Source organism: Rhinolophus sinicus, chromosome 12, assembly GCF_057876585.1.
Source record: "Rhinolophus sinicus isolate RSI-liver-muscle chromosome 12, RSI-T2T, whole genome shotgun sequence".
Lineage (NCBI taxonomy): Eukaryota > Metazoa > Chordata > Mammalia > Chiroptera > Rhinolophidae > Rhinolophus > Rhinolophus sinicus.
The window spans coordinates 54,764,073-54,788,407 of NC_142512.1; the positions used below are offsets into that span (position 1 = coordinate 54,764,073).

The following is a 24,335-nucleotide window of genomic DNA, read 5'->3' on the forward strand; positions in this document are numbered from 1 at the left end:
CACCTGTCAAAGTGAGTTTCTCATTGCTGAGGCAGAAGTTGGGCTGGCCAGCCATTCCTCCCTCTTGAATTTGCTGAGGGTCTTGTGTTTGGGAGAGACCCCTGTCCCCCCCCCCCCATACACACAAAGCAAGCAGGGGGAGGAGGGGCCTTCCTCTTGCAGTGGCAGGATTTTGCGCTTGGGTAGTGAATCACAGACAGTGAGGCACGGGCGCTGGGCTCAGGATGTCCTGGTGTTTCCTGCCAGGGAGACCAGGGGCAGCAGCCCACCACTCCCTGACGTCAACTCTCCTTCCAGTGAATGGGTTTCCTTTTCCGTTTGGGAAGACACCATCTCTGTCATCAGTCCATTGACCCTGGCATCTCCCATTTGGGAAGGAGCGAGTAGACTAACGAGAAGGCAGTGGGTGAGGGGCACTCAGCGGATGGGCTTCTGAGCCACCAGTGGGGGTTCTCAGAGGACAGAAGGACAGATGCCTTCTGTCCAGGGTCATCAAGGTGTGAATAGAGAACCCCAGCAGCACTAGTAGTGTCTGTCCAGACTGCCTGCCCTCCAAGCAGCTCGGATGTTCCCAGGAAGACTCTCTGGGGCACCTGAGTTACCTGAGCAGGTCTTATCTCTTCTACTCATTCAGCAAGAAGCTCAAATGATACCTCCCGGAGGAAAGAATGTTTGTGCTGTCATCATATAAATGTAACCACTTAAAAAATTGCTCAATCTCTGAAAACCATTATTTAAAATTTTTGCAATCTCTAAATGTGTGTGTTCTGGGGCAAAGTTGTGGTTGCTTCACTCTGGTTGTAACCCAACTGTTTCGAACCAGCCATGAAGGCCAGAGGCTCTCCGTGTGTGGCTTCAAAAGGCACTGGGTCATTGCCTGCTGTTTATACTTAATGTAAACACTGCAGTTAATGTAAATCTCCCAAACCCAGTGCTATCAATCTCCGGGTGTGTTGCTACAATTTACCGGTTGGAAATTCCCAGTGGGACAGTACCACAGTACCCCGGTTGTTTGTCTCTCTGAATACCTCACCCAGCAAAGCACCTCATGCAAAGAGAAGCGGCCAGCTCTTTTCAGAATGGTTAGGATCTCCCGTGGTCCGGGAGGTGCTCGCCACTGAGCTTCATGGTGCAGCCGTCCAGCAAGCTTCCTCTGCAAACACCCTGTGCCAGGCACGGTGCAAAAGTGGAATCATGCAATGGATGGTCTCATTCTAGTTACTGGAAGTTAGGAAATTTGATGATTCACTACTTCTACTTGGAAGAGCTGAATTAAATTCTACCTTGTATTTTGTAAAACTATCTAAACTTAAAGGAAAAATTAAAATCAATACGAAACACTTGTTGATTGTGAACAATTTGGAAATTCTTGAACAGCACCAAGTGACCAATTTTCACATTTTGGTGTATTTACTTTCAGTCTGTACACTCATTCCAATTTTTAACAAAACGAGATAAACTCTATACTGCTCTTTGGCAATTTGATTTTTCCACTTAATGTCATTAAACGTTCTTCTAGGACAAACATTCTTCCAGAACATAATTTTTTATGGAGGCATGGTTTTCCAACATAGTGACACACCATTGTTTATTTAACTAACTCCCCCACCGCCGATTACGTCTACATTTTTTTTGCGTCCACATTTTTCGATATGAACAATGCTGAGATGAACATTCCTGTAAGGAACGTGTAGTTGATTTGCTTCGGTTAATTTGGTGGAAGTGGATTTCGGAATGTTTTGTATCCAGTGTGTTCATATCCTTTTAACCTCCCCCTCCCCACGCCCCCCTCCCCCCCACCCGCCCCAACCCGGAATAAATAAGAAACGATTGTCTCCTACAGCTTTCCCAGTTTCCAAGTCCCAGCCCACGTAGGTCCCCCAAGGAGCCGCATGTTGCAGGTCAGCGAGCTACCTCTCCTGCCCGTCCGCATACTGCCACGTTTTCCTTTGTAAAATCAGCTACAGAAAGTTCCTGGCTCTATGGATGAGCTCCGTCAGCTTCTTGGCCACAGTACCGCACATTGCGGGGGCCGGCGACAGACAGCCTGTGTGTCCGGGCGCATCGGAAGGACGCAGGAGTCCTCGTTCCCTGCACAAACACTGTCTGGGCTGTTCCGCGCGATGCAGCTGCAGGGCGCGGGGCTGGCGAGGTGCAGGTGGCTTCGCCTCCTCGCTGGGGACTTTGCGCGCGCGAGTGAGGCAGCGGTAACTCAGCTTGGCACAAATCGCACGCACACCTTGGGGGCGGTGCCTCGGCCTAGCAGGTCCAGCCCGAACTCCATCGTGGGGTCTGCGAAGCACCGCCCCACTGACCACGCTGCCGAGTGGGCGAGGGGCGCGGTTCCGGCGTTCGGGGCCCCCCGGGCCGCGCCGCGCAGCACACCTGCGCCCACCCCCGCCCCCGCCGCGCCCCCAGAGGGGAAACCGAGGCTGGGGGTGGGGCCGCCATCCCGCCGCGGTTCGCACGCGTGCGCGCCGCCCCGTGTCCCCGCACGCGGTTGTCAATAAAGTTGTTTCGCGCCGGAAGCGGAAGCGGGGAGTCTCCATGGCGGCGGCGGCTGCGGGGCCGGTGTTCTGGAGGCGGCTGCTAGGCCTCCTGCCGGGCCGGCCCGGGCTGGCCGCGCTCCTGGGCCGCCTGTCCGACCGCTTCGGCAGGAACCGGGACCGCCGGCGCAGGAGGTGAGAGGGGCGGCGGGGCTGCCCGCGGCCGGCCCGCCCCGCGCCAGCCCACGCGCCCCCCGTGCGCCGCCCGGTGCCTGCGCCCCAGCAGGCCCCCCACTTCCCTGCCTCCCCCGGGGAGGGGGCGGCCGGTGGCCGACGGTCGGCAGGCCCGCCCTGCTTGCCCTGCTTGCCCTGCGCGGTGCCCGGCCACTGGCCGCCTACGCGGGACCCGAGGGTCTGTGCGCACTCGGGGAGGGGGCTGAGTGCGCGCGGTGCGGTGGCCTCAGGGTGTGAGTGTTGGAGAGTCTTGTCGCCAGAGACACTGTTTGGGCTCCGAGGGGTCTGTTCCGTGTAAACGTGGCTGTGAGGGGCCTTGGCGGGCATGAATCAGCCCTGCGGGGCATCTGTGCACGCAGCGCTGGTCACATCCTGCGAGAGAGGCTGTGAAGCAATCGGACCCTCAGTGACACTCACGCAAGCGCAGAGGGACCACTCGAACCCCCTTCGACGCTTTTCAAGGCGCCCGTGTTCTGGAAAAGTACTGAAGTGGGTTATGTAAATGGTGAAGTAGGCTTTGAAGCGGTTTGTTCAGGCCGTGGTCTTTCAAGTACACGTTGGCCAAGAACACGCTGACCTGAGAGGCCTGCTGCTACTGCTAAGGTTAAAGACACGTTCCCTTGTGTGCAAACAGTTTTAGTATTAGATGGGAGCCTTATACTTGATCCTTAAAAAAAAAAAAAAGAAAAAGGTCTTAATTGCATCCTTTAGTCGAGTTTGCGTTGTCTGAGATTTTGATGTGTGCTACCTGGGTGACATTTGACGTCCTGGCCTTTGGTACCAGATCTGTGGTCTAGTCATGTGCGCTGATTCTAAGTATGGAACGGAACTTGCTTCATATTGGGTGATTGTGAAAGATTTTCAGCAACAAAGTTTGATTTAGGGGAACTTTTAGGTGGTAGAATCAGGATGCAACTCTTGGAAGCCTACTGATCAGAAAGGCTTTTAAGATTCACATCAGGGAACCCAGTAAGAGTAGGGGTGGGGAAGAAGTGGCCCCTCAGTTTTCTGTCATTGGTTCTTAGCAAAGACCTGTCCATTCCAGTGGGTAGTGAAATCAGATGACTTCTGCGTCCTGGCATCAAATTACCGAGAAATTTAGTTTAAAGTTTCAAGAAATGTTCGCTCCTCGAAGATGAGATGTTTAGGCAATTTTGTCATTTCCTTGTATGTATGTAACCCATACGAAAAAACACTTCCTTATTCATCGTTGTTTAACTTTGGAATTGATTACTAATGGATGTTGGGCAATCTCCACGAATTCTTTTTAAAAAGGCATTAATCTTGAGTGGTTTTTTTGGTGGGGTGGGGTGGGGGCGGGTATTGTGTTGGTGGGAATAGTCTAAATTGGCTTTTTCCAATGTCCTTTTTGTAAATAGTATCAAGGGACGCAGCCTGCTTGTGTGGCTCCATATGTCTTTTTGTTTGAGCAGAGAGAGAGAATTGTTTTTCTAGGTCAACACTTAAACCAGAAACTCAGTTAAATCACAAACACAGAAGCACACGTTAGAAATTGGAAATAATGCCTATACTTTGACCAGTATTGTCGCAGTACCGTAGGTTTCTGACTTTCAGTTTGCAGATTTTTTTTCCGATTCTCTGTGGCCTTGGTGTTTGGGGTTACTCATGTCTCTGGCCACTCACCCATGGCTGCTGGCTTTCGTTTCTCCTCTGTTGTTCGGTTGCACCCCCCAATTCCTCATTCCCAGAATGATGTGGTTTCTTGTAACTCTGATCGTTGATTCATTGATAGTTCTGTGTAGTCATGAACTTAAATCATTTTAGATCTCAGGTTGCCAGTCTGACTCAACTGTTGGAGTGCCTGGTGAATCCTCGTGGCTAGTAAGAGCAGTGGTGAGAGGGAACGGTTCTCTTACTGCAGTGGTTTCCTTTTAGTAATAGAGACAGCCATAGTGACAGAGAACTCTAGTTAAAGTTATTTCTAATTAGTGATCCAGAAATACTGTTGTTTTCTTTTACCGTGTTTCCCGGAAAATAAGACCTAGCCAGACAATCAGCTCTAATGCATCTTTTGGAGCAAAAATTAACATAAGACCCGGTCTTATTTTACTATAGTATAAGACCCGGTCTTATAATAGAAGACCGGGTCTTATGTTAATTTTTGCTCCCAAAGACGCATTAGAGTTGATGGTCAGACGAGGTCTGGTTTTTGGGGAAGCGCGGTAGCAGGTGTCTGACTCTTCATTATGGACTGTTGGACTCGTTTATTCAGCTTAGACAGAGTACTGTGATGCTGTGCTAGGTGCCTAGGAAACAGAGGTAAGCCACACAATGCTCAGACCCTAAGGAACAATAATAGTGAAGTGAGGGAGAAAGGGCCGTGGCAGGACCTGAGGGGTACACTGGGAAGTCACAGAAGGCTTCCTGATGGAGGTGGTCTCAGCGTTATGCTTTGGAGTAGGCTGGGTGAAGAATGGGGGCGTGGGTGTCCGAGGAAGATAGTGAGTGATGTGGGCTGGTGACCGTAGCAGCAGCAGAATGCAGTTCTGAGCTTCCACCGGTACTCAAACCATTTCCAGGACCTGATGAGGATACTGAGTAGGGAAGGGAGGGGAGGGAAGAGAGCTGTAAGTCAGCCAGCCAGTCCCCTGGGCCAAGACCTGGGGGGGCAAGCTCTGAGATTCTGTGTGGTGTCTTGTGATAAAGGTCTAGGCCTGAGATGGTGGGGCTTACATGAGGTCAGGGACAGTGGGAAAAGAAGAGAGCGTGGCCTTCGAATCAGCTCCGACGGGGGCTTGTGTAGGGCGAGTGCTGAGAAGGTAGGTGAGGTCTCTGACTCGGGGCTGCATGGACGGTGGCATGCTTCACTAAGACGGGGAGTAGAAAGGACCAGGTGTGTGGGCTATTGATGAGGCGAGTTTGGTGCCTGTTAGTCACGTCATATCCAGGTGTGTCCAGCTGGCGGTGTTCAGCGTTCAGTTGACTGGCAGAGCTGGAGCTCAGGAGAGGGAGACAAACACTTCAGATTGTTTTCTGCAGTCATCAGACCACACAGAACTGACTTGTTTGGAGTAGATGAGACCTAGTGGGAAATGTGTCAAAAGGGCGTTAGTTCATAATCTTGAACTTGCCTGCCATACAAGGAAATATTTTCTCTGTGGCCTCCTTTAAAACACACACATTATTTTCAATTTGAGCTATATGTGCAGTAAAGTCTTTGTTTTTGAAACTGAAGTCCTATTCTAGGGGAGGTGTGTGTGTGTGTTGGAGGAGGGGCCTTAGCTTCCCTGAGTTATAAGAGGGAAACATAATTAGCAGACTGTTCTTTTTTTTTTTTTAATTTATTGGGGTGACAATTGTTAGTAAAATTACATAGATTTCAGGTGTACAATTCTGTATTACATCATCTATAAATCCCATTGTGTGTTCACCACCCAGAGTCAGTTCTCCTTCCATCACCATATATTTGAGACTGTTCTTTCAATTAGATTTTCTTATGTTATGATGGCAGGTCACCATACTCTTGTTCAACTTGGTAGCAGTTCTGCGCAGAAGGACCACCAGACTGCCAGGAATTACTTTTTCTTTGAACTTGATGCCGGGGACCCAGTCGTCCCTACTCAGAGCTCAGTAGACCCATCTCTTGGTTTATTAGAGCAGCAGCAGAAGGGTGGGAGGGGGATATTTCGAATCGAAGCATGACTTCCCCAAATAATTCAAATTTGATCTTGCTGGGAGTTAAAATAAGTCAGTTGTGTGTTGGTACATAGATAGAAACTAGCCTGGGATTAAAGTGTTCTGATAGATGACCCCTGGTAAGCATGTGATCTGATTGATGTAAGCAAGTCATTTCCAAGGCTGCTGGGAAGTCAGGCTGGGGGGAGCCAGTTGGATTAGTAGAACACGTGACTGCTTGTCATCAGGCACTGGCCGCCCGAGGTGTGGTTGTAAGTACATTTCAGATTCCAGGCCCCTCAATGTGGTCGACTTCCTTTTGGACAAGTTGAGAGGAGAGTCCTCTGGTCAGCATGAAGCCAAATGCTGGCAGCCCGGTCTCTCAGGTCGGACTTCTTGTGGGGGTTCAGCGGGCCGTGTTCTGTTGTGACCTACGGGAATCCACACTCATTTCCCTGACGGGGGGGCGGGGGTAGGTCTTGCGTTAGTCAGGAAGGGCTGCCTGCTGCCAGGCTTGCAGGAAGTATGGTACCTTCGTGTAGTTTCTTGAGCCTTTCTCAGGAAGTGTTATGACTGTTGCACTTTTCTCATTAGTTAACTTTTTTTTTTTCACGTTTAAATGTGTATGACTGAGGGGGGAGGGTAGGTTTTTCTTAAAAAGTAGTTTCTGAAAATGTGGCAATCCAGAGAGCTCAGTTTCTTTTAAAAACGTCAAGACTTTTTAGGTCATTGTGTGTGGATTTGGATGGGACCCAAGCCGCAGCGTTTGTCCCACAAATCTTATCTTATAGTTCCAGAAGGGCTCAGGAAGCTTTAGACCATGGCTGTGAGCTGCAGTGAGGGATGCTTCACAAATGCCCGTGTTCCGGACAGAGACTCCAACCCCTACCCTGTCCGTCGTGGACGTGTGGTTCGTGTCTGGGGACCAAGCCCCGCATAGCCGAGGGAGAAATCCCTAGGAGGTTGGCCTGCTTCCTTGTGTCCCATCGTGGGTGACACTGCCGCGGCCCCAGGGGAGGCAGTCCTGCGTCCTCGGGCACTGGAGGGGCTGGAGCCCTAGGTTCAGCTCTCCAATGTTGGCCTTTTTTTGTTGGCATCTCTGCGCTGACCGCGAAGGGGCTGGGTGGCTCCTTCAGGCCCGTTGCTGCACATCCAGACAAAGGAGAAACGCAAGGTGTGGCCGTTCTTCTCCATGGAGCATGGGCCGCTTCAAACAGTTTGGTGAAACGGACAACTGCTATGTTCCACGGAAAGGAGCAGTGCCTTCTGTGTCCGCCAGGCTCCCCTGTAGGGAGGTGTGCCCCACGCTGCTCTCACTGGCAGTTTGGCTGGTTATTCTGCACTCAAGCCCCCGGCCTCCCCAGGCCTCTCAGGAGGGGGTGGGTGGGCCGCAGGCGTCACTGTGCGGCCTCCAGCCCAGGGCTTGGGACGAGTGTCAGTGCATAGTCCTCAGTCAAGCGGTTCCGATGGGGTCCCTCAGATGGTGGGCAGAACCCGCCCTCCCTGCACGCCCCCAGCCTTCATACTCACTGTGTCCCCACAGGCCCCCTACCGGCCTTCCATCCTCTCCCCCACTCCCCTCTCTGGGGGGAGGAAGGGGCCTCAGTGCTTAGTCCCTGCCCAGCTCAGGGAGCCCTTAACACCCCCCCTCCCCCCACTGGGGCTGAACCTTCACCAGAGTCCCATGTCCCGCCCTTTCTAGAGGACGCCAGCCCATTTCACTCGGACCTGCAGGCTGAGGTCGGTTTGCCTGGTTGGTTTGGTGGCTCTTGTTGCCTCTGCCACCAGCTGAGGGCGGTTGGGCAGTAGTTGGGTTTGCCTGAGTTTGAATGCTGGGCGCCTCCCTGCTCTGGGCGCCCCCCCTGCTCTGGGCGCCCCCCCTGCTCTGGGTGCCCCCCCCTGCTCTGGGCGCCCCCCCTGCTCTGGGCGCCCCCCCCCTGCTCTGGGCGCCCCCCTGCTCTGGGCGCCCCCCCTGCTCTGGGCACCTCCCCTTGCTCTGGGCGCCCCCCCTGCTCTGGCCCTAGCCCTGTTCTGTAAAAGTACCTGATGTGCCCACCTGAGGGCCGAGTGGGCTTCAGAGAGGCCGGGCCAGCAGCGCCGCCACCTCCTGTCGTAACTAGACATGGGCTGGGTGGCATCCAGACCAGGATGAGGCGGGGAGCCTGGGCCAACGTGGAAATCGTGTGTTTAGTTCTCTGCTGTGGGTGTGACGTGGCTCTGCGTTTCTGGCAGAATGAGCCCAGCTCCCTGCCTCCTCAGAGCTCGGGGGTGACGTTTCTGACCTGGGAGAGGTTTCCTAGGAGCCCTTCCTGCAGTGAGGGGCGTCCTGGTGGAGGGGCCCGGGTTCATGTGCCGAGGAGCTGCTGTGAGCACAGGGGAACCTTTTCTGAGGAAATACCCAGGGGTTGCCTTGTGGAAAGCGGGAACTAACCCCCACGGGGTGCCAGCGGAGGCGGGAGGAAGAACGTGGGTCCCAAGCAGACTCTGGAGAAGCCGCTGTGGGCGATCAGGGCGCATGGGCTGTGGTGCCCGTGGAGGCGCCTTCAGTCAGGTGCCAGTGTCGCCAGGCTAGCTGTGGTACCCATCTGTGCTGCCACTGGGGGGGCCTTTGCTCCCTTCCAAAGCACCTTCCTCTTTGGTACATGCAGTTGCCACAGAGGGTTGGGTCTCTTCACAGTGAGTCCCTGAAATCGAGTTGGCTTTCAGCCCCTGCTCCTCTCTAACAGAAATGAACGCGTCAGCTTGCAGGTTACACAGGAAGCCTGTGTGGAAAAGCCCTCAGCAGAGGCCCTGGTGGAGCTTCCTGGGGGAGGTGTCTGCCTGGCAGGGGAGGGGCGAGCCCTGCCCACCTGCCCATGGAGGCCCGGGACACCTGAGCCCATCCCGCCCTAGCCTGCCAGAGCACCCCTCTCCCCGGAGGGACAGAGGTGGCCATGGACCTGATACCTTTGTCCACTCCTCAGCTGCCTGTAGAGACCCTCTTGGGCCCTCCTGGCGATGGTGGCCTTGGCCACTTCCTGCCCACACCTCTGCCTTATCTGGAGTGCCCCCTTCCCTGTGTGGAGCTTACCAGGTTTTCAAAGCCCATTTGATGGCAGGGTGTCACCAAGCCTCCCCAGTAGCTCAGGTGTCACCAGCCCCCTTTTTGATCACTCGAAGCCCACGTGCTGTGTATTTTGACCTTTATCTAATTAATTTGAGCACTTTTGTTCTCAGATAATTTCAGGTGTGTAAGCTTGTTTGCCACCAGGTTTGTGGGAGGTGGGGCTGTGCCCGGTCCTTCATTTGCGCTGTCCATGGCGTCAGGTGCTCACGTGGTAACTTGGCCGGAGGCCCAGGCTGGCACTCGCCCTCTCCCAGGTGCGTGTGCCAAGGAGGTGTTTGCTCATCCTCTTTTTCGGGGACTGAGCCTCTTGGCCCTTATGAGGAGTGAGTGGGGACTGGCTGCATGGCCTGGGGTGGCAGGTGACGCCCCGGTTCTTTGTTATGGCCTGAGAGGTGGTACAGTAAGTGCTGCGAGGCTGGGAGATAAGTTGATCTGACACTGCTGTGGGGTTTCCACCTTGACTCGCTGTGTTTAGTTCATGACTGTTAGACGTGAGGCCCCCTGTGGGGCATCGAATGGATGGGTCAGTGTGCAGCCTCCCCACTGCCTCGTGGCTTTCCATTGGACTGAGGGTCTCCCCTCTCCCCTGGAAGTTAGCCTTGAGCACAGCAGGTTTGGGAAACTAAGGCAGCCATCCCTTGTGCAGTGTCTAAGCCTTTCGTTTGAAGCTGCCTCTCAGTGTCGGGGAGCCAGAGAAACTTAGCAAGGTGTGGTCACCACCCCCCCGTTAGATGCCGTGGGGAGGACAGCCGCTCTGCCCTCAGGCCCACGGCAAGGCCCCGACTCCCCAGGGCCCAGGGAGCGGTACCTTCCACCGCTGACTAACGTTTTCTTGGCGATGAATCGGCCATGACAGACCGGTGGACTTTCTGGGAAGCACAGCTGGGAACCGTCTGGCAGCTGTGGAGGCCCATCCAGAGCCTGGGAAGATTCAGGGCTTTATCATGAGACAAGTCAATGACATCATCTTCCTGGAATATTTGTGGCCTTGCAGGCCTTGGGGTGTTTAAGCACCTTTTCCCCAGAGTCCCTCTTGAGGCCGTGGCACGGCAGGCAGGGTTTTCCTGCTGCCGTTTGTAGGAATTCAGATCAGGGCCGGGTCTGTGTGGGGCTCTGCCCCCCCCCCCCCCCGCCCCCCGGCAGGTGTTCCAGTTCTCAGGCCCTGGAGCCGCGTGTGCTGTGGTCCCAGCCTTGGCTGGACGGCAGGGCCAGGGTGCAGCTTCATGTGGTTGTCCAGCGCTGGCCAGAGATGGGGGTGACCCCCGAGGAGGATGTGTCCAGCGGGGAAGGGCAGTCGTCACCACTGGCACCTCTTGAGATGACCTTCTCTTCCCCCACTTCCTGTTCCAGCTTTTCTTTTCACATCTGAGTATTAAAGAGGAAACGTAATGTTTTGGGGGGTCCTTCCCTAGCCCTGTTTATCTCATCAGTCATACAGCTGGGGGTCTGGGGTGCAGTCACCAGGCTTACACCACACTTGCCCTTGATCTAGGGGGCCTTCGGGGGCTCCCCAGAGATGGGCTTGTTAGGGGCAGTGTTAACACGCAGTGGTTTCTGTGAGTTTGTTTGTTGCTGCTGCAAATCCGGGGTTGTTTGCAGTTCACGTTTGGGGTTTATCCACAGGTGTCAGCACTTCTCAACTTGCTTGGCCAATAGGGGCTGCAGGAAAAACCTTTTTGCAGCGTTTGAATTGGGCTCATTTAAAATGGTCTAGAAAATGTGAAATGGGCCAAAAAAGAAAATTCCCCGCTTCCCCAGTAACAGACTTCTGAGGAAGTATGTGAGAAGTATGACCCTGTGCATGTCTCTTTGACCAGGTCACCATGGCTGTTGTTGGCTCCTTTGCTGTCCCCAGCTGTCCCCCAGGTCACCTCCCCTCCTTGCTGCCTGTGTCCAGAGGGCGTGCACAGGTTCCAGTGGATCAGAAACCTGGTTCCAGAGTTTGGAGTCTCCAGTTCTCATGTCAGGGTGCTGTCTTCCCCCACAGAGTTTTTTGAGCTCATGAAGGTAAGTCACATCTGCGAGAGAGAGTGATGGACGTTTGAGTTACAGGCCTGGGCAGAAGCACCGCCTTCGGTTCTGGAAGGTGTGCATGGCTGCTCAGCGTACTCCTGTGGGTTCTGCCTGGTGGGTTTCAGCTTCACACATGGCTGGGTCGAACCATGATCAGAAGCTCCCTGGAGTGGCGGAGGTAGCGTAGCCCCGAGCGTGGGGCGGTGGGGGTAGGACCTGGGTTCTCATCTTACGGCAGGTCGTTCCCTCCGTGCTGTGCTGTAACCCACTGGGAGGGAGGCTGGTGAGGGGGCGTGGGCCACACGGCATGTCACCGCTCCAGACGTCTGGAAGGAATGAACCTGCTTCTCGTCAGGGCACGCTAGGCCTCTACCCCTGGAAACCGCTCCAAATCTAGTAGCGTCATCTTGGCAGACGTCATGTATAGGAAGTGAGGACCCAGATGACCCACAGATGGGATTTGATATGTAGGAAGTGGCCGGAAGCCTCTTGCTCAGCAGAGGCTTTTACAGATAACCTGAAAATTTGGACATCTGGTTTTGGGCCTTATTATCCTGGTTCTCATCTGTGACCTTGACGTTGGTGCCTCTCTTTCCTGGTAGACATGCTAAACTGCATGGTGGGGGGGGTTCAGCTTTCAGTTCATCTCTCAGGTGTCTGTGACGTGTCCGGTTTATTTGTAGTCAAACTGCTAATTGGAATGAAGTAATTCAACGCCAATTAATTTTTATTAACATGAACTCTCAGAGTTCAGATTCAGTTAGGATTTGGTGTGGTGAGGTCAGACCGGCAAAATGCCGGGAAATTACAGGAAACCAGTGGAGATTCATTTCTCTGCTGAACGGACTCTAGTTCGTGTGAACACTTGCTCGTTTTCCCGGCTTGTCCCTGTTGTTCTATAGACCCGCCTGGCTCCGTCCGGGACGCGTGGGGAGCGCACGTGCACGTGTGGACTCTGCCCTCCCTCATTCCCTGCCCGGCTCGTTGGTCCCGTGCGTCCTTGTTTGTGTGGAATCCATGCCAACGCTGTTTGTTCTTGGCTCCTCTTTGCTTCTCTGCTTGGCCTGAAGAAACACGGTTTTCAGAGGAGGTTCTTCTTTAGTGTCCTCAGCAACCGCGGGTGAATGACAGGCTGCACGTGCTGCTCTCCTGGCCGGGAGGCCGGCTCCGCTGGGAACCTGCCCGGGGTGGGCTGGGCTGTGGAGGGCGGGAGGAGGCCGAGGGGCCTTTTCCTGCCTTCTGACCTGCGTGGTGGGCAGAATGTCCTGGCACACACTGCCCGAGTGAGTGGATGTGTTTGTTCCCAGCACAGACAGAGTGCCTGCATGCCGTGGGGTGAGGGTGCGTCGCTGGGTTGGTTCTGCTTGGTCCCATGTCGTCACTATAGCCGAAGCTGTGCCAGTGAACCTGGTGTCCCACAGGAAACAGTCAGGCTTGTATCTTATTTGTTGTTTTCCTTTGTCTTTTCTCTTTCTTCATGGTCACTTTGCCCACAAGCATCCATCTTAATAAATAACAAGACAAAGGAAACTTGGGAAGCTCTTTTGTTTTTTCCTTGTGTGTATGTAAGCCTTTCCCCAGTGGTGTGTTCATCACGTATTTACCTCTTGTGGACAGTGCAGCTGAGGGTGCAGTGTCCCTTCTTGAGAGGAAAGCAGGCCCTGGCCATCCTCTGCTGCCCTTCTCTCACCAGGCCTTGCTCTCCTGTGTGTCCGTCGAGAGCTTGACCTTGGGTAGAGCTGCTGTTCTTTCTGCCTTTCCCACCTCCTGGGGGATGGGGTCAGTTGCCCCCCTGTGCCGGGGGCTGGAATAGGCCTGGGGGAGAACACGGACTGTTAGGAGTGTGCCCTCCTCGAATGTTCGTAGGTTCTGTTTATGTGTCTGGATACCTGTTTGTTTGCATTTCAAGAGTAACATACATGCTTGTTACAAAACCCCAACTGCACAGGTGGGGTGTGGTAGGTGCAGGTTTGCACTCCTGCTCTCCTGCTCTAGCTCTGCCCCTGGGGACCTCCCAGCAACTGGGCGTGTGTTCTGCATGCCCTACACACATGCACACGCACACGCACACACACACGTGCAGGGTGTGGACGGGCGGCAGTGGGACTTGTGTTCTGTTCAGTGATTTGCTCTTGTCTCTCAGCGGAACAGGGGACCTTTCGGTCAGTGTGTACAGATGTCCTCCCTTCCTTTGGCGGCTGCATTGTATCACGTGCAGCCCGTCATGCTTTACTTCAGGCGGAGTGTTTCACTCAGGAGTGTGGGTCCTGCTGTTTGCCTCCAAGGTCAAAGCACTACGTTTTCTCAGTGAACTACGAAAATGGCGATTGGGAATTTTTGAATTGTCTCTTCTCTTTCAGGGGCAGATAAAAGTAGCCAAGAGGCGGATCGTGATGGCGTCCCTCTACCTGGGGACAGGTCCTTTGGAACAGGAACTGGTAAGGTTTAAGGGGAGGTGGTCCTGGTGGCAGCTGCGAATCACCATAGAACCTCAGGGCGGCACAGCTGTTAGTCGGCAGAGAGTGGCCCTTTTTTGGCCTCCGTCCATGGCCAGCTCTTGTTCTTGTGGCCCAGATCCTGGGGTATGTCAGGAGGACCGGTGAGGAGGTGTGGGGAGCTCTCATCCTGGCCTTCTGGCCTTGCTGGCCAGTGTCTGCCTCACCCTGCACAGGGACCCCTAGCCTGCCAGCACAGGCCTTGCCAGGTCTGGCCTGCTGCCTGATTTTGCATGGCTTGTGGGCTAAGACTGGCTTTACATTGGTTCTCTTGGAGAAGACTATCATGTCTGACCCATGGAGAATGGCCAGTGGGCAGGCTGTGTCTTGGATTCATTCATTCAACAAATATTTACCGGGTGCTCCCCACATGTGGGGCACTGGCTGGCCTTTGTCTGTGGGGATCACCTGTTGAAATGTGTGTGGGAGCTGGTGTCCTAGTGGCTCCCCGAGTGGCAGGGTCCAGACTGCTTGGGCACCCCACCTGACCCACAGACCCCGCTCCTGTGAGGCCCAGGCTGGAGACAGGCGTCGGGTGGCGTCTGCGGGTCACCGTGCCAAGGCCGTCTCATGAGGATGCTTCTGCCCCTTGGCTTCTGAGCGCTATTCAGGCTGGTGTTCACAGGACGGTGGGGCATTAGCTGGCAAGCTGATGCATTTTTAACACACGAGCGTGTTTTCGGATCGTATACTTTGTTCTTTCGGGGTTCTCTTCTGGGTAGGTGGATTGTCTGGAAAGCACTCTAGAAAACTCACTCCAAGCAAAGTTTCCTTCAGACCTCAAGGTGTCCATTCTCTTGGACTTCACCCGGGGCTCACGAGGTAGGTCTGATGCAGTCCCCATGTGGCCCCCCAATTCTTCCTCTTTCACAGCCTCTATTTTAGGAATTACACTTGCTTTCCCCATCCTCAGGCATGAGTGGGTAGGGTGGGGGGAGCTTGAAGACTGGCTGGCTGGCCCAGGGCTGTATCTGTCAGGATTCCTTCTGCAGCACATGACTGCAAACCCAACTAAAAACAACGTGGGCAAAAAGAAACTTGTTTTGACTCCCGTGACCTGCTTCGGGCGGGGCAGGGCCGGTGGTGATTTGAGGTTCAGGTGTGTCACTAGGACCTGTTTCCTGGCCCTGCATCCTAGCTGCCGGCTTTAATCTCCGGCTCCGTGTGGTGGCCTCTGACGGCCAGGCCTGTCTCACCATGACATCTTGTCCACTAGGAGAGTGTGCATCCCTGATGGTCAGACTGGAGCTCCCAAGTGTGCTGACCGGCCCAGGCCCGGCACTCCCTCTGTGGAGCTGGGGGTGCGGAAATGCCGAGAGTAGGGACGAATGAATGCTGGTGGGTAAAACAGCCACTGTCTACTGCCCGACCACATCTGTCGGCCCTGAGACGTGGCGGGTGTCCAGGACGGAGGCCGGCCGGGAGCTTCTCCGGCTAGAACCTGCGCCAGGTGGCGGACCCGGTTTGGACGGGCTGCCCTGGTGAACGTGGGCCCGTGTGGGTGCTTTTCCTGGTATGACTTGCCTGTCCCCTTTCTTCTGCTTGCGCTGCATTCAGGTAGGAAGAACTCGCGCACCATGCTGCTCCCACTGTTACAGAAGTTTCCAGAGCAGGTCCGAGTCTCCCTCTTCCACACCCCAAACCTCCGCGGGGTTCTGCGGCTTCTGATCCCGGAGCGCTTCAACGAGACCATCGGCCTCCAGCACATGAAAGCGTATCTCTTTGACAACAACGTCATCTTGAGCGGGTGAGTTGCCTCCTGCTGGCAGCCTCTCCCTTAGCATTCTCCAGCATGGACGTCCGCGGAGCACAGAGAAGGGCAATCCGTCTGCTTGAGCCTTCGAGAACCTGCCTGTATGTTTCAGTCTGCTTGCCTTCCTCTCATCTTCTTCGGCACTGAGTCTGCCTGGCAGCTGGGTGCCCTCAAAGGGCTGTTAACAGGTAGCCAGGGGTGCCGAGATAGGGACGCAGCCTTGGTGTCCATCGATAGACAGATGGATACAGGAGAAGTGGTGCATACACACCACGGACTATTACTCAGCCATAAAAAGGAATGAACTCTTCCATCTGCGACAACACGGGTGGGCATAGAGGGTATTGTGCTGGGTGAAGTAAGTCAGACAGAGAAAGACAGGTACTGTATGATCTCACCTATATGAGGAATCTAAAAAAAAACAAACGAATAAATAAAACATAACAGAAATACACCCACGGAGACAGCAGATAAGCTGCTGGTTACCCAAGGGGAGGGGGTAGAGGGTGGGGACATAAGAAAAGCAAATAAATAAAATCGTACCGTACTTTCTTCGTTGTAAATAATACCAGCTCGACGGGTTTATTGAGCACTTCCTGCGTGCTAGCCGCAATGCCAAGCCCCTTATGTGTGCTCCTCATTCACTTCTCACCGCGACCCTGGCTAGTGGGTTCCTCGCTTTATACACGAGAAGCCAGAGATCAGAGAGGACAAGTGACTTCATCAGGCAGGGCCAGCAAAGCAAAAGCAAAAACAAGACAGAACCAGGGTGGAAACCCAGGTCCTTCTGACTCTAAAACGAGCACTGGTGACTAGCCCCGCATGGTAGTTGGCTCTGTAAGTGTCCATGTCTCTTCTCAGCTGATGGTCAGCTCTGTGAGGGGCAGGACTTCGCCTTCACTCTTGTATGTCACCTTAGTGCCACTCTAGCCTGTCTCTTGTAAGTGATGGTTAATTGGCTCCCACTGCGGCTGTGCCCTGACCTGCGTGGTCACCCCTCCACCCCCGCTCCTGCCAGCTTGCCCGCATCCTCAGCTGCTTCTCCTCCCTGCAGGGCCAACCTGAGTGACTCCTACTTCACCAACCGTCAGGACCGCTACGTGTTCTTGCAGGACTGTCCGGAGATTGCGGACTTCTTCACGGAGCTGGTGGATGCTGTGGGGGACGTTTCCCTGCAGTTGCAGGGGGACGACACAGTGCACGTGGTGGAGGGGATGGTGCATCCCTACAAAGGTAGGGTCCTCGGCTGCGCTGCCCTGCTGAGCATGTGGGTGGGTGGCCTTGCCATGGGTTTGGGGGACTCGGGTGGTAGAAACTCACTCTGCATTTGTCGCAGAAGCCAGACGGAGGTGACTCACTGGCCTTCAGCCATGCTCGGCCGCTGAGGGAGCCGTTGGGAAGGTGGGAGCGGGGCTTCCAGGGCTTTAGTCTGTGTGCCTGGGGGCGAGCCAGGACCCTGGCCCATGCTTACAGGAAGTGGCCTGCTCAATGGCTGCCCTCCTCAGGCCGCAGACTCTGTCACACATTGGCCGGTGGCTCTGTGGCCTCCGGCCTGGAAAGTGAAATGAGGAGCCATCAGCTCTGTTCATTGGAAACAGGCAAATCCTGGCAGGTAGCGTTTCCGGGGGCATTTGTGTTCCTGTGATTCCTGTGATTGTGACTTTCTGGTGGCCTCCAGGAAGGTCTGCTGCGGAATCTGCAACTGTGTCAGCAGTGTGGGGAAGGGGTTAAACTCCGGCCACTAAGGAGAGGGGCTCCTGAGGTCCCCACCTGGGACGCAGAGCCAGGCTGTGCATCTGTCACCAGTGTTTTTTGAAATTCCTCATTAAAAAGTTTATGGAAATCTGTTTTGTTTTGTTGTGTGAACTAGCAATGACATGTTACCTTCTGCCCCTTGGCTCACAAAGCTACAACGGTTACTCTCTGGCCCATACGGAAAACGGTGGCTGACCCCCTTTTAACTGAATAGGCCACGCACGAACATGTAGTAAAGGTCCCGCGTCCAGGGAAGAGGGAAAGTCAGCTGGGGAGGGCTGAGGCAGGGTGACTGGGCTCAGGGGCGGTTCCACAGACTGGGCACCAGGTGCAGGGGACAGAGCCTGAGGCGGCGTGTGGAGGGTGGCCTCCCTCTCCCTGGTGGTGGCTGGTGTCACGGGGCATCGTGCACAGGCCATTCCTTCTGTGTGCTCTGTAGCCCAGCCCCGACAGGAACTCAGGTGTGGCCCTGTTCCCAGCTCAGGCCCTGGTGGCCGTCCTCTCCTCCCTCTCAGTCTTGGTCAGTTGCTGAAGGCTGGCTGTTGTGTCTCTCTTTTCAGAGAGTCAACTTGTCAGTGTTGATATTCTCCGTACTTGTACTGTTTTCGTTCTTTTCGTTAATTTCTGCTCTTTGGCATTTCCTTTCTTACACTGTGTTTTGGTCTTTTCTGTTGTTTCCCCCTCACTTCTTGAGTTGGGTGTTTAGCTGATTAATTTTCAGCCCTTTCTCATCTAATAACATTTACGGTCATTTCATTCTTTTTACTATGTCTGGATGGCTGCTCGTCACCAGTGTCTGTGTGACCCGAGCCTGCCTATTCACACGCAGCCCTTGGAGGGCTCTCCTGCACTGTCCCCACCCACGTGAAGTTTTCCCGCTCACAGCTGTGGGGTCTCTGCCTGCTGTGTGTGGCTGCCTGTCCTGTGTGCTTACACTTACAGGTGTCTCTGGGTAGATGTGCTCACTGAGGTGTCACATGCACACCAAGCGGCAGTCACAGGTGTGGTTTGTGTATGTGCTCAGAGAGGATGGCCCCCGGAGCCCCCTCGCGTCACCCTCCCCAAGTTGCCCACGGTCCTGCTCTCTGTCACCGTCAGTTAGTCTGGCCTGTCCTGAAATGTTTAAGCGGAATGGCTAAGGCCTTTCCCCATCCCCCTGAGTGCAGGTCCTTGCGGCAAGGCCCTTTCCTGGGTGTTTGGCCACAGGAGCCTCACCTGCAGCCTGTGCCTTTCGCTTGGTAGAAACGTGTCAGGTCAGTGATCACTGTGGCCTCTGATCACCTGTCGGTGCCATGTTCCCTGTGCTGGGCAGGTGTCCGGAGCCCCGACTGCTGTCTCTTTGACCCCTCTTTCCCGTGTTGCCCTGTAGGTGACCGGGCTGCTTACTGCAAGGCCGCCAATGAGAGGGTCATGGGTGTCATCAACTCAGCCAGGACCCGCCAGCAGATGCTGCACGCCCAGACCTTCCACAGTGACGCCCTTTTGACCCAGGAAGATGCAGCGGCTGCTGGGGACCGGAGGCCCGCCCCGGACACCTGGATTTACCCACTTGTCCAGATGAAGCCCTTTGAGATTCAGATTGATGAGATTGTCACTGAGACCCTGCTGACAGAGGCTGAGCGAGGCGCCAAGGTTTACCTCACCACTGGCTACTTCAACCTGACGCAGGCCTACATGGACCTGGTCTTGGGCACGCGGGCTGAGTACCAGATCCTGCTGGCCTCTCCGGAAGTGAATGGTTTCTTTGGGGCCAAAGGGGTGGCAGGCGCCATCCCGGCCGCCTACGTGCATATTGAGCAACAGTTCTACAGTGAGGTGTGCAGCCTGGGGCAGCAGGAGCGAGTCCGGCTGCAGGAGTACTGCCGCAGGGGCTGGACCTTTCATGCCAAAGGTAGGCGGCAGCGGCCAGAGGGCCACACCCCAACGGGCAGCCTGGGCAGCGGGGGAGGCGGGAACACCTCACAGCCCTGGCCCCCTGTTAGTGCCCCCGGTGTCCGGTGCCTGCCGCTTAGAGCCCTGCCCCTTCTCTGGTTCTGTCTTCACCACAGCCCCGCGGGCATCTCACACTTGTCCTGTTCCAGTGCGTTCCAGTTGTGCGAAGTCTCTCCTTTATGCACCCCAGACTTACAAACTCACATCACCGGGGTGGCTCTTGTAAAACGTGCACATGGCTGCTCTCTGCAGATGAGCCCGAAGCGTGTGATTCATGTTCCGTGATTGTTCTCCCGTGTGGGCCGAGCCCCTCTCTCAGGGACAGAGGCGATTCTTCAGGGTCGTGTCTGGCACTAAACAGCCCGGTTTTTTAGTCTTTTCCTCACCACTGCCCTTGGTTTATAGCCTAGAAAACCGAGGCTGTGCCCTTACAACACGCACGTCGGCGGTGCCGCTCCAGAGGTCCGTCTGAGCTGCGTGTTTGTGGTGCCCTGTCTCTCAGGCACCTGAGTCGCCCACAGGAGGCGTGGTCCCAGGTGTTTGGTCTGAGGCGGGGGCGCATAGGTTTAAACGCACACTCAGCAGCAGATTGTCCCCGCTGCTTCCTGCTGCTGAGTGCACCTGCCTCGGGTGGTGTGACGCTCAGGCAAAGCGCACAGCCAGGTCACTTAGTCCAAAGGTGCAGAGGGCCCCTGAGCCATGAGTGAAGTACATGGCTTTTCTGGCTGCTCTTGGGTGTTCAGAGGCCCGTTTGGCTCCTGTGCTGGTCCTGGATGCTTTCGGAAGAGCTGAGCGAGGGAGGAGGGGTGGAGTTGCCTCGGCCTCCCGTCTCGGGGGATCCCGGCTGCATATGGCCGCGGCCACTTGTCTGTGCTGTGAGACTGGAGGTCATCTTAGAATCCTCAGGCTGAACTCTTTTTTTTTTTTTTTTTTTTTTTAACCCAGTGGTTTTCATGTGAGGCTGCATTATAAGAAATACTGAAGCCCAGGCCACCCTAGACCCGAAACCAGCTCTCTGGGGATTGAACCCAACATGATGTTTTCAAAAATTCCCCAGAAGAGTCTGATGCCTTCAGAACCGCTGTCGTAGTTCTTACAGCGGTGACGCTTCTGACGTCTTGGGTGGTTCCCGCTGCCTACCTCGAGCCCCACGGGCCTGCTCAGGCAGGTGGCATTGTTTGGTGTGGGAAGGGAGCACCCCATTGTACTGATCCTCGCGTGTGTCACTGGCTAAGCCAGGCTGGAGGTCAGATGTCTCAGGGCAGGTAGGGCCAGCCCATGGAGGGGTGTAGAAATACGTTAGGATTGGCTGTTACCTCTGAGAACAGCAGCAGTGCCTGGGGTGGGGTATTGGAGACAGATTGCTGGACAAGCAGGGAAGCTTTGAGCTTTGGAGATGACGCACGTGCCTGGACGTGTGCCTGGGGAGCTGCACGGGGCACATCAGGCGGCACTCGCTCCTTATCTGCCCTGTGGCTGGGCCAGTAAGGGGTCCCTGTCGCTCGGGTCCCCCAGCCCAGCCTAGCTCATCAGTTCTGACTGTGCCGTGGGTTATTTCCCTGAAGCTGAGTGATAAACGTGCAGTGACTCCCCAGTTACCGTTGAAACAGAAACACCTAACCGGCTTTTCCAGTGTGTCTCGCCTTTTCCCGGACTGGCATGCTTCTGGCGCTCCCTCCCCCCGCCCTGCTACGGGTGTGGCTCTGCAATCTGGGGGCACTGGGTTACTGGGAAGGCCAGGAATCCCAGGGTGTGTTTGTGCATGTGTGTGTGAGAGAGGGGTGGGGAGTGGGGGGCGGTGCGCGGAGAGCAGAGGGCCTCGCCCTAAAGTGAGGAACCTGAGGTCAGAGCTCACTCAGTGCTGAAGTGAGGGCCTAGGGTCCTTGCCTGCTCAATGGCTGTGATGATAGTGGGGGCCTCAAGTCAGCCCCCTTTTCTGGCTTATCTTCTGATGGTCACTTCTCCTAGAGCAACCTCGAAGAGACACAGCCTATGTCGGACGCAGCCCAGACGGGCATGGGTTTCGGTGGTCGGAGCAGTAGACCACTTACTGACTGTCCATTCTCTGCAAGGCCCTGCTGGGTACAGGCGGGGTGCCTGTTGGGGTGTCTGTTTGGACCCTGGAAAATTCCTGCCAAAGGCTGAGTGGCTGATACCACTCTTCCCTTAGCCGAGGTCCTGCAGGACAGGCCTGGGACGATCTCGGCTCCTCTTGCTCCCATGAGCCCTGGGGCAAGGGACGTGAGCCGGACAGTGTGTTTGCTGCTTCTGGATTCTTGTGCCTCCGATGGTGTCCCATGTGTCAGCACCGCACATCCCTGGGCGTCAGGCAGCGAGAGGCTCTGAGGGCTGAGTGTGTGTTGCACCTGCTGCCGGCCTGGTGAGCGTGGTGATGCCAGGAAGCCCTGCTTGCTCCCTGCCCTCGGGAAGCTGACAGGCTGGGTGGGGAGAAACAGGCACGGGTGGCAGTTCAGTCCATGACAGGAAGTTCTGGGGACTTTAGGATTTTCCGTCTTTCGGGTGTTGTCGGGAAAGCTGGTATGTGCTAACTTTGCTTAGTACCGGCCTGCCACCTGGCCGATTTCTTAGCAGACTTGAATCTATACCACATCTTAGTCAATTGAGTTACTTCAAAGAGCCAGAGCGGCCTCCCCCTGTTTAAAGGCGCGTGCAGGAGACTTCCTCTGCAACCTGGTTCATCTGTTTCGTTTTCCCCTGGATGTTTGCAAAGGACGCCTGTTGAGAATACGAAGGAGACCCTGCGCCAGTGTGACTCGGTGGAGGGGGCAGTCAGCAGGCTCGAATCCCGGCGCCTGGTTCTCAGCCCACATTTACCTTTGGCAGAAGTGGAGGGACCTGGGTCAGCGTTTGTAAAATGGGGTGGCAGCACTGGATCGCACTCAGGAGAGGAGGGTGACGTGCCTCGCGCAGGGGACGCAGCGGGAGGTGTTGCATCCCTTGGGGAGAGAGGCGGCCTTGTCCCCTATGGTGGTGGTGCTCTTGTCCCGGGGTCAGTGAGGCCAGAGACCTTACCTGCGGAGCGGCCCCTGGAGGTGGTGCAGGCACCAGTAGCTGGCGGAATCCTCTGAGTCACGGCCCCTCGGTTTCCTGTTGCCTCCCCCCTCCTCCCCCAGCAGGTGTGGTGGATGGTCTGGGAGCCGGGTGGCATCGGGCCTCCTAATGGAAAGCTGCTCGGACACTGCAGGAGAGGCCCCGAGTGGACCCTGGGGATTCTGCGTTTTCGTGTCTGCTTTCACGCACTGTGCAGGTGGTGGGCGCAGACGCTGCTCTTTACAGATGGTGGAGCACGGCATAAGTTTTTGTCTTATAACTGAAAGATTGTGCCCTTTTGTTTATTTTATTTATTTGTTTAAAGACTTAGCTTTTTAGAGCAGTTTTAGGTTCACAGCAACGTTGAGAGGGTGGGACAGAGATTTTTCCCATCCGCCCCCTGCCTCCCACCTGCACAGCCCCCTCCCCATTACCCCCCCCCCCCAGATGGTGCATTTGCTACAATGGATGAACCTGCACAGACGCGTCATTACCACTCAGAGCCCACAGTTCCCATGAGGGGTCACCTGCTGCCGTCCTTTCTGTGGGTTTGGACAAACGTGAAGTGACAGGGACCTTCCGCTATTGTGTCACGCAGAGTAGTTTCACGGCCCTAAAAATCTCTGTGCTCTGCCTGTTCATCCCCACCCCCACCCCTGGCAGCCCCCGGTCCTTTCACTGTCCCCATAGTTCCGCCTTTCCCAGAATGTCACACACTTGGAATCACATGGTTGCAGCCTTTTCACGCTGGCGTCTTTCACTTAGGAACATGCATTTAACGGTCTTCCCTGTCTCTTCCTGGCTTGACAGCTCATTTCTTTTTAGCGCTGAATAATATTCCCTTGTCTGGATGGGCCACGATCTATTTGGTCCATCCGTCTACTGAGGGCAGCTCGGTTGCTTCCAGGGATCCCCCTTTTAAACCTGGTTCTGATGGAGAGTGGGGTCCAGGGGGCCAGGCGCAGAATGGCTTTGTGCACAGTTCTGAGTGCTGTGTCCCCCACGTGCCAGCAAACTGACCTGTCACGCGGCTTCATGGAGCCTGCGTGAGTGAAGCCTGGCAGGCCTCCCTCCTCACATCTCGGCTCGGCTCCATGGGGGGGGGGGGGCTCACACATCACGGGACTTCTGGAAGAAGCATTCAGCTTTCCGAGCCTGGCCCAGCCCTACCCAGCAGCCCCTTCAGATGGGGACACGAGGATCAGAAATGAGTTTTAAGACGTTAACTTTGATTCATCTGGATGCAATATTCTGGCGTTAACAGCACAATGTGTGTGGTTAGGGCGGGGCAGGACCACAGATGAGACTCTTCTGGCTCCTGCTGACAAGAAATCTGTTAATGATTGTGAGTTGTCACTATTTTTACTGCCTTCCCGACAGGCCGCTTGGCATAGTGCCCAAAAGTGATCTTGTAGTGAGAGCTAGGGCAGCTCCACCCTGTTTGCCCTGGCACACGGGAGGCAGGTCTCACCTGGGAACTGGCAGGTAGGCTGTGGGGGCAGCTCCACGGCTGCTCCCCTGAGACTGAAGCCTGCACCCGCTTCCAGGCCTCGGGGTGTTTCGTGCCATCCTGGCATCGAAACGGGCAGGTGCTCGTCCCTCCGCGGCAGCAGAGGCCTTGAGGACTGCTGTCCCCTCTTGCTTTTTCAGGGGTCTGAGAACCCTCTGAGGTTGACTGCAGACTAGCGTGGGGCGGGGGAGGTGGGGAGGGCTGTGTACGTTTGAATTTCCCTTGGAGTTATCCTCGGGGGAGACCTCTAACTCAGAATGTACAAGCTCCTGCTTAGAACCTCCAAACTCCTTTTATGCTCAATTTAGTCATCAGTTGTTTTTGGAAGAGGCTTTACTATTCTCATTTATTTCATTCAAACAAA

The 24,335-nt window shown here is 55.2% G+C and overlaps 1 protein-coding gene across 4 annotated transcripts in view; it reads left to right on the forward strand.

Moving 5' to 3' along the window:
• The first annotated feature begins 2,287 nt into the window (after window positions 1-2,287).
• Window positions 2,288-24,335, forward strand: part of PGS1 (phosphatidylglycerophosphate synthase 1) — a 33,570-nt gene continuing 11,522 nt past the window's right edge. Inside the window, exons 1-7 of one of the 4 annotated variants that reach the window (XM_074320772.2) lie at window positions 2,288-2,681; window positions 11,280-11,469; window positions 13,836-13,913; window positions 14,693-14,792; window positions 15,528-15,717; window positions 16,778-16,956; window positions 18,848-19,369. In XM_074320772.2, the coding sequence (XP_074176873.2) occupies window positions 2,548-2,681; window positions 11,280-11,469; window positions 13,836-13,913; window positions 14,693-14,792; window positions 15,528-15,717; window positions 16,778-16,956; window positions 18,848-19,369 (1,393 nt within the window). In that variant the 5' untranslated portion in view covers window positions 2,288-2,547. Of the gene's footprint in view, window positions 2,682-6,405; window positions 6,743-11,279; window positions 11,470-13,835; window positions 13,914-14,692; window positions 14,793-15,527; window positions 15,718-16,777; window positions 16,957-18,847; window positions 19,370-24,335 lie in introns of those variants that run through there. The other 3 variants (XR_012492365.2, XM_074320773.2, XM_019735640.3) reach the window with 3 other exon arrangements.